This window comes from Homarus americanus, unplaced genomic scaffold, assembly GCF_018991925.1.
Source record: "Homarus americanus isolate GMGI-L3 unplaced genomic scaffold, GMGI_Hamer_2.0 scaffold5589, whole genome shotgun sequence".
NCBI lineage: Eukaryota > Metazoa > Arthropoda > Malacostraca > Decapoda > Nephropidae > Homarus > Homarus americanus.
The window spans coordinates 3,142,486-3,152,947 of NW_024736650.1; the positions used below are offsets into that span (position 1 = coordinate 3,142,486).

The window sequence follows — 10,462 nt, forward strand, 5'->3', positions numbered from 1 at the left end:
ACAAATTGATGTAAATTTCACCTTTCAGATTAATTAATGGAAATATAACACACCTGAGAACAGTGAGTCTTTATGATTGCTTTTGATTATTGTACAGATCAAGGTTAAAAATACGTGTATATATTGAGATGATAATTATTTAACAGGTAGAAATGTAATTTACCTTAAGAGGAATATATTGTAGTTTCTCGTAATATCAATAGCAGGTAATTGGCTTTCAGTAAACTCTCTGTAGTCGTAACAGGAGTTATCTTAGTGAACGTCTTGTTTACGACCCCTCAGCCAGTAATGACGACCCCCCTCTCCTCCCCAGTGTGATGATGATGACTGTGTGAAGACGACCCTCCCAGTGTAATGACGACCCCAACCAGTGTGATGACGACCCCAACCAGTGTGATGACGACCCCAACCAGTGTAATAGGCCCCAACCAGTGTAATGACGACCCCAACCAGTGTGATGACGACCCCAACCAGTGTGATGACGACCCCCCCAAGATAACGACCACCAGTCTAATGACGACCCCCGTGTAATGACGACACCTCAGTTTAATGACGACCCGCTTAGCATGAACTACCAACACTGGAGCGTGATAACAGTGGGGCTGGACAACAGACTACCCAAACTGGAACATAGTCGTATTAAATGTTGAAAGAAGTCAGCTACAAACACACTCCTAACACATCATTGGTGTTTAACGACTGTACAAAAAAAAAATTAAACACCTAACAATTACCAATTCACGAACGATATTTTTTCACAACTTTACAATACTTTTTTTTTCCCTCAAATTATTTTTCACACTTAAGTCATTCCATAATAGAGAATCAATTATGACACAGGATGAAGTGAACTCGAAATATTCTGGTCACGTAAATTAATCCACTAACAACTCTTCCGACACGGTGGAATAATAACATGAATATCAACTTTTCAGGTCATATTATAGCTTCCTGGATCAAATCACCCCACAAAAAAACGTTTAATTTAACTCAGATTTGAACTATTTCTATAACAGCCAGAGCCGCCCGTGTTTGTAGAGCAAATATTTGTCTTGTGAAATAATGAAACAGCTTTTGTGTTGAAGAACCAGGACCAGAAACTCACCCCCACACACAAAAAAAAACATTAAGTAAAAGCAGTTTTTTCCCCCGAATTCTGTGCCGTCAGCTGTAGCGACTTGGTGTGTTTTTCAGAGTATAATCTATCAGTGTGTGTTTGGGTAAATACTATATTAGGTATGTGTGTGTGTGTGTGTGTGTGTGTGTAGGAGGTTGTGGGGTGAGAGGGGGTTGTAGGCGTAAGATTTGCATATCAATTGGGGTCGATTATTACAGGAAATATTTTTAGTCTTTTCACGGAGCCTGGTTGATCTATAATACAAAGCGGGAATACGAAATAAAAATGAATCCTTAACAAAACTTTCAACCAAACCTAAAATTCATAAGTAAACTACAGGTAAACTAAGAAGATAATTAACGTCGATAACACAGGTAAACTACAGGTAAACTAAGAAGGTAATTAACGTCGATAACACAGGTACGCTACAGGTAAACTAATGAGATAATTAACGTCGATAACACAGGTACGCTACAACAAGAAATAATTAACATCGATCACTCAGGTAAACTACAGGTAAACTAAGGAACTAATCAACTGTGGACATCTCAGGTAAGTTCACTACCAACAGTGAGTCACACCTCTCTTGTTTACAGTTGTTTATGGCTGTTGAAGGAAGGCAATGTTTACATATTACGTGGCCGAGTAATGAATACAAAGAAGAGTGGAGATGGATGTATGTATGTATGGATGTGTGCGTGTATGTATGTATGTATGTATGATGTGTGCGTGTATGTATGTATAAGGCCTTCAACACACAATGAAATAATACCAATTCGTTCAAAACATGACACAGACAGACAGACAGACAGACAGACAGACAGACAGACAGACAGACAGACAGACAGACAGACAGACAGACACACACACATATTAATAAATTTATAATGGACGTTAAATAAATTACTGGAGATTGGTATTTATTTTTGCATTTTTGTAAGCATGAATAAAGTGTTTGAGCTGGCCTGGCACACATCTCTCTCTCTCTCTCTCTCTCTCTATTGCCCCCCCCCCTACTGTTATCTCTCCATTGCCCACACCAGCCCGAGCTAATTGCTGCATTAAATAGTTTCTGGCTGAGTGAAACGATTGCGTGAATAAACTGAATAATAAATAATAAATGAATATTGAATGAAGTAAATAAATCAATGTAGAACACACACACACACACACACACACACACACACACACACACAGACATAGATAAACAGACACAGACATAGATAAACAGACACAAGACATATGGCTACTCGAGACACAGACAGACAAAGCCATATCATAATAAGTTTACTGTCAACAGGCGTACATGAAAATACATACAGATGGAGTATTATACATGATATAGGTGGAGTATCATAGACGCCTACTGGAGTATCATAGGCGGAGTATTATAGGCGGAGTATTATAGGTAAGTATTATAGGCAGAGTATTATAGGCGGAGTATTATAGGTAAGTATTATAGGCAGAGTATTATAGGCGGAGTATTATAGGTAAGTATTATAGGCAGAGTATTATAGGTGGAGCATTATTGGCGGAGTATTATAGACGGAGTATTATAGACGCTGGGGCAACACATTCAGGTAAGGTGGATTTGAGAATGTCATTTTATTCTGCCTCGACAAGCCATCGCTTAGTGGGAGGCAGAGAGAGATTACATGTGGGATGGAAGGGAGAGATGGAAGGGAGAGAGAGAGATGGGAGGGAGAGAGAGAGATGGGAGGGAGAGAGAGAGAGAGACGGAGAAAGGCATGGGGAGGGGGGAGAGGGAGGACGAGGAGATGGGGGGAGGAGGGAAATGAGGCGAGAAAGATGGAAGAGAAGATAAGAGAGAAGGGAGTGATGGCAGGAAAGGAGGGAAGAAACGGTATGGTAAGGGCAGCACAGGAATAACTGGTACAGTCCTTGAACGTCTTAATGTATCAGGTCTCCAAGTAATGTGGGTGCCATGACCTTATTATGTGTCCGTACCTTTATCATCTATATGTTCTAATCTTTTATTATCACCCCCATATGTGAAAGGATAGTATCTAAAAATACTTGTTCTTATTTTCCAGCAAGAGTAAAATATATCTTGGCGTTTATGAGACCGAGTGTTTTTGGTAAATAAGACTGAATAGCGGGGTTTTTGTCTCCGGGACCCCAAAAATATTTCGTGTGGTGGTCTGCGAGCCAGCTGATTGGCGCTGTGTCTAGACGCTTCTCACATTTCATTAATTAATTATATGTTCCCTGTCATCTAGAGTAACACACTATAAGTATAACACTACTATATTATGTAAACATAGTGTTCGTGGAGCCTCTAAACACAAGATTAACTCGACACAGCGTTGACAGAAGACGAAACCACAGGTGAGGGAAAAAAGTTCTCTAAGGAAAGGCGAAATACTCCACATACCTGAGAGAGTAATATGAGGAACTTATTGTGTATCTCCCCCACAGTTGTGAGTGATAGTCTCCCAGGGGGGTTGTGAGGGCGAGATAACGGAGGGGAGACGGCCTCTGTGTGTGTGTGTGTGTGTGTGTGTGTGTGTGTGTACGAGTTATTGTTTATACACGCACCGTCACGAGTTATAATAATAATAATAATAATAATAATAATGATAATAATAATAATAATAATAATAATAATAATAATAACCCCTACCACTGCAGTTCTATTACCATTACAACTAATACTGTTATTATTCTTGAATATGTTTATACAAGAGTGAAAATCGTATTAATTCTGTATTTTTGTATTTCCGAAAATAATCAGTCATAAAATAAATTGAGTAACAAGGTGGCTTTATCAGGGAAACGTAAAGTAACCTAACCTAACATTAACCTAACCTAACATTAACCTAACCTAACATTAACCTAACCTAACATTAACCTAACCTAACATTAACCTAACCTAACATTAACCTAACCTAACATTAACCTAACCTAACATTAACCTAACATTAACCTAACCTAACATTAACCTAACCTAACCTAACCTAACATTAACCTAACCTAACCTTAACCTACCTCAACATAATACACGGTAGCTCCTCCTAAGTTATATACATTAGTGGAGCATAAACCTTAATCTTTCTCGCTTTAATTTGGCATCGATCTTAACTTTTAGTACTGCATTGCCCTGTTATTGCCCTCCGCTTTGGCATTGACCCTTACTTGCATTGCCCTCTTATTGCCCTCCGCTTTGGCATTGACCCTTACTTGCATTGCCCTCTTATTGCCCTCCGCTTTGGCATTGACCCTTACTTGCATTGCCCTGTTATTGCCCTTACTTACATTGCCCTGTTATTGCCCTTACTTGCATTGCCCTGTTATTGCCCTTACTTGCATTGCCCTCTTATTGCCCTTACTTGCATTGCCCTCTTATTGTCCCTGTTTGTCAATACCTTCAACCATATACATTTTACACAATAATAATTCCTTAAACAAACAAACAAACAAACAAACAAACAAAGACACAAACTCAATCCAAACTTATGTCGGAGATTCAAAACTAAATTTATTAAGTATTTGTTTTTATTTGTTTTTTTTGTTTGTTTTTGTTTTATCAAGGACAAAAAAGCGAAACGACGAATATGAAAGAATAACGATTACAGGGAATAACAAACACAGCGAACAACGAACACCACGAAACAACGAACACCACGAAACAACGAATACCACGAAACAACGAATACCACGAAACAACGAATACCACGAAACAACGAATACCACGAAACAACGAATACCACGAACATGTCTATTATCTTTCTCGGTGATTGTCCCAGCCATAGTGAGCAGCCTTTCCCTCATCAGCCAACAGACATCATTTGACAGCGTGATCTTGGAGACACAGGTGAATGGGGCGGATATGACATGGCTGCCTTCAACAACACTAAAATACTACTACTACTACTACTACTACTACTACTAATACTAATACTACTACTACTACTACTAATACTAATACTACTACTACTACTACTAATATATAAAAGAGTAATATTGTACAGGGTGTCTCATAGGTCACCTGGGAAACCATAACAAATGAATGATGATGGTTTAACCCTCTGAAGACGATGGTTTAACCCCTTTATGATGGTTTAACCCTTTGACAACTATGATTTAACCCTTTTTCGACGATGATTTAACCCTTTTATAATGGTTTAACCCCTTTACGACGATGGTTTAACCCTTTTACAATGGTTTAATAATCCAGTACAGAGTGCCAGATGCTCTACAGTGATCAGATGTTAAAGAATCCGATCTGCATTAAAATTCTATTGTATAACACCGACACACTAATGGACTCACGTAAATAAACATAAGATGACTTTGTTTATCCTTGATCAAGATGACATACTGTTTACATACTGTTTACCTACTGTTTACCTACTGTTTACCTACTGTTTACCTACTGTTTACATACTGTTTACCTACTGTTTACCTACTGTTTACATACTGTTTACATATCTACACTGTTTATGATCATTGTTTGTTTACCTGTACTGTCTACGTATATTGTTATATACCAGTAGTATGTTAATAATAAAGTGAGTGAGTGAGTGAGTGAGTGAGTGAGTCAGTCAGTCAGTCAGTCAAAAAACAAACCATCAGAATCCCACTCAGCAACTCAACCTACATCTCACTCTGTCTCCTCATGCACACTAACCTAACCTAACCTAACCTAACCTAACCTAACCTAACCTCATCCACAAACGATTAAAAAAGTAAAAACAAATAAAAAAAAAAGAATGTTACTTGACCACGACTTTTAAGTAACAAAGTAGCGCTCAAGGTAACATTAGCTTCCTCGTGTATGGGCTCCTCTCTGTGTTGACTAAAATAAGACTCAAACAATAGCTTAAAAGATGTGATATTCTTCCGCCAAACAAAAGAAAAACAAAAAGAAATCAAACTCATAAAACCAGATAAACCAAACACAAGAAAAACAAAAGCAAGAAAATTAAAAAAAATCATAAAACCAGATAAACCAAACACAGGAAAAAAAAGCAAGAAAATTAAAGAAAATCATAAAACCAGATAAACCAAACAAGAAAAAAACAAAAGCAAGAAAATTAAAAAAATCATAAAACCAGATAAACCAAACACAGGAAAAAAAAGCAAGAAAATTAAAGAAAATCATAAAATCAGTTAAACCAAAAACTAAAAGACAATAAAAATATAAAATTATACAAAACAAAAGAAGAAAAACATAAGAGAAAATGAGGATTATATAAAACAATAGCGGACAAAAATACATGAAATAAAGTAAAAATAAAGACCATGAAAAAAAAATTAACACCTGTACACTCTTTGACCTCTCACTGTCACACCTGTACACATTGACCTTTCACCCCCACACCTGTACACATTGACCTCTCACCCCCACACCTGTACACATTGACCTCTCACCCCCACACCTGTACACATCTGACACTCACATTGACCTTTCACCCCCACACCTGTACACATTGACCTCTCACCCCCACACCTGTACACATTGACCTCTCACCCCCACACCTGTACACATTGACCTCTCACCCCCACACCTGTACACATTGACCTCTCACCTCCACACCTGTACAACTTGACCTCTCACCCCCCACACCTGTACACTTGACCTCTCACTTTCAGGTGTGGAGACTATGGGCAGGTGTGTCATCAACAGTGTCATGAGTTCACAACACAACTTCACACGTTTCCAGTACATGACAGACAGACAGACAGACAGACAGACAGACAGGCAGACAGACAGACAGACAGACAGACAGGCAGACAGACAAGACACTTCTACCCTAGTTAGTGTATCATAATTTGTTCTTTACGATGAAGAAAATGAAGAAAAAACTAAGTATGACCAGGTGTGTGTGTGTGTGTGTGTGTGTGTGTGTGTGTGGTGGGTGTTTGATGTGAATGGATGTATGTTTGTTGTGCACGTCTGCGTAAGCGTATATGTGCGTGTGTGTTTATGTGCGTAAGTATATGTGCGTAAGTATATGTGCGTAAGTATATGTGCGTAAGTATATGTGCGTAAGTATATGTGCGTGAGTATCTGTATAGTATGTGCGTGTATGTATAGTATGTGCGTGTGTATATATGTGCGTAAGTGTATGTATGTATGTATGTATGTATGTATGTATGTATGTATGTACAGGACAACACGAGTTAAGGTATCATGTCCATGCTGGTCTTCAATAATACAGTACCATGCTTGAGGCACCATCACGGCAGAGTACACGTGATAACAGGATATCATGTTATCTAGAATCACATCTCAACTCATCATGGTAACAGGATATGTTATCTAGAATCACATCTCAACATCATCATGGTAACAGGATATCATGTTATCTAGAATCACTTAATATATCCATAGTGTAATCTGGGTTTAGTACAGGTGTGGGGAAAATGATTTTATTTTTACGTTTGTTTTACTCCCAGTGGCTCCTGTCTCCCCCTCACACGCCAACCAAACCTCGTCCGCAGTGTCGGCTTAACTGTTTATTCTGGAGATAATTGTCTAACTACACCCAAAACTTCAAAACACATCATTCATATATCGACTAATTCCTCTACTCGCGTGACGGTCAACATGCACTGGGGATATTCTTCAGTTTGACAGTGAAAGTTCTTTGAAGTAACATGCAACGATAGATAGAGGAAACAGTACAGAGGACGCGTGTGTTTGTGTGAACAGACACGCACACAGGCAGGCTGGTGACACAACACTACACACACAGAGCCACGTTAGTGAACTCTTGTCACCAACCTGACCATCGCCCGCACAGTTTAATATGATCGACTCTCAGCTGTTCATCCATAGTCAGCCAACGAGTAAAGTTTTTTCTCGGAGCGCCACACGTTGTCTCTCTCTCTCTCTCACTGTTTATATCACTTTATCTTGCTTCTCTCTTTTCTCTTTGACTTTCTTACATCTGACCTCGTAAAGAAATAGTAATGATAAACTACCACGACACATCCAACAACGCGATAACAGCGGACACCGCGTGTATTTGAACCAGGGAAGGCGAGGAAGCAGGCCGGTGCTTGCCCGTCAGCAGCCGCCAGCGGACTCGGCGAGGCAGTGTGAGGTGAGTCTCAACAGTCCTCCCCGTAGTCAATAGCCAAATCAATAGTCATGCGGAGATCCCCCTCTCTCTCTCTCCCTCTCACACAGGTCTTACACCGCTCATGGTAACAGACGAGGGATACTCAGGAGTCTCTCTAGGACGTGGCAGTGCCCCATGACATCCTGTAGAAGTGATGGCAGACGACGGCATCACTGCTGCAACGGGAGGAGGCATGGACGCTGAGGGAGGTGGTAGGGTGCGCGGGCGCCTCGCTGCTGGGGGAAGGTCAGCGTGAGAGGATAATGCTACCGCCTCGTAATATATTCATGGGGGGATTGAGTCTGTGCTCAACGACGATCGCTAAGAAGATCCCGCGAGCTTCACGTGCTGCAGGAGGAACAAAAACAAACAAGTTTACCGGGAGGAGTCTGGTGTCTTCCACTACTCTCTGACCTCCCGCGCACTCCAGACTTAGGTAAATTATACTGTTCTATAAATACTCGCACTCACTCACTGCAGCTCATTCAAACATTGACAGATTATCTCCATAAAAAATGATCTCTCTCAAACCATTAGAATAATCAAAATTTGGAAAGAGCGGAGAAGACACTTAGCCAAATTACCCTCGAACCACTAAAGACGAAATATTTATCCCCAGATAGCCCATGTAATACTGTGAACCGACTTGAAGCGAGGAACAGTATCGAGTCTTGTGGTTCATTTAAGAGTTGCATCACGTACGTGTGTGTGTGTGTGTGTGTGTGTGTGTGTGTGTGTGTGTGCCAAAAATTAATTATCTAGGGAGAAATAAGAGTTATTCCTCCCAACGAACTTAATGTTTTGTGAAAAGACTTCAGTTCAGGGAATGAAAGTTATCATGCGACTTATTTCACACACACACACACACACACACACACACACACACACACACACACACACACACACACACACACACACACACACACACACACACACACACACACACACACACACCCGTCTCTGTTATTTGGTGACAGAAATTAGGTACAAATAATCCTAATGGTCTCTCTCTCTCTCTCTCTCTCTCTCTCTCTCTCTCTCTCTCTCTCTCTAGATAAATATAGCCTAACCAGCCCACATCCCTCCCCTGGCAGCAACAAAGCGACAAGCAACACCCGAACCACTGTCTAAAAACCTGGTAAGTCTTCCTGCTTCCTGAGGTGAACACATTCTTTATGATTGAACACTGATGACTCATACTGAACACCTCATGACTCATACTGAACACCTCATGACTCATACTGAACACCTCATGACTCATACTGAACACCTCATGACTCATACTGAACACCTCATGACTCATACTGAACACCCGATGACTCATACTGAACACCCGATGACTCATACTGAACACCTGATGAACACTGAACAAAAAGTTAATGTAAACAAATGAAAAATGAAGTGTGAAGTGGAGTGGTGGTTGAAGGTCCTGCTTGAGGTAATTATCTAGGAGGTGGGAGGTAAAACTCAAGGTGGTGGGAGGTAATACTCGAGGGGTGGGAGGTAATACTCGAGGTGGGAGGTAATACTCGAGGAGGGAGGTAATACTTGAGGTGGGAGGTAGCACCCTGAGAGGCGAGGGTCATACACTACCTCACCTACAAGTGCCACTCAACCCACCAAGGTCAAAGGTCAAATGTACAAATAATTAAAACTGTAAATATGTACACGACCTGTTTAGTATGTACAGCCAAAAATGAACTCCCGGCTGTACAAAATTACTGACTAATTAACCGGACCTGAAGCACTAATGTTAACCCATCAGAATTATAAGTGTGTTTTACTTTACGCACTTAACCCATCAGATATTATAAGTGTGTCCTACTTTACAAACACTTATATAACAGCTATGATTCACCTCTCTCTCATTTCCTAAAAAAAAAAAAAAAAATCCACACACGTGTTTAATTACCTGTCCGCGTGTCTCCATCACCTGACCACTTAATTACCAGAATGTAAACACGATACATCTCCTACAGGTACAGTACGCATCCTATCCTCTGATGTGACGACAGGGGAATAATTATGTATACTTTTGACTTATTTTCATCATTTTAGTTAGATTAGGATAGATGTCAACACACTTAACGATACGAGTGATGGAAAGGTCAGTTATGTAGATGACTGTAGTTAGTTATGTAGGGTCATGTAGCTGAATATGTTAAGTATCCTGTATTATGTAGGTTCTTGTAGTGAATTTTTTTTACTCAGGTGGGAGACAGATAGATCATAATTAACACAGGTACAGCAGGTG

The 10,462-nt window shown here is 40.1% G+C and overlaps 1 protein-coding gene across 2 annotated transcripts in view; it reads right to left on the reverse strand.

The window, feature by feature from the left end:
- LOC121872297 (galactosylgalactosylxylosylprotein 3-beta-glucuronosyltransferase P-like) overlaps positions 1-8,181 on the reverse strand; it is a 49,905-nt gene extending 41,724 nt beyond the window's left edge. The window contains exon 1 of one of the 2 annotated variants that reach the window (XM_042374992.1): positions 7,869-8,181. In XM_042374992.1, the coding sequence (XP_042230926.1) occupies positions 7,869-7,920 (52 nt within the window). In that variant the 5' untranslated portion in view covers positions 7,921-8,181. The remainder of the gene's footprint in view (positions 1-7,868) is intronic. The other variant, XM_042374994.1, reaches the window with a different exon arrangement.
- Between the last annotated feature and the right edge of the window lie 2,281 nt (positions 8,182-10,462).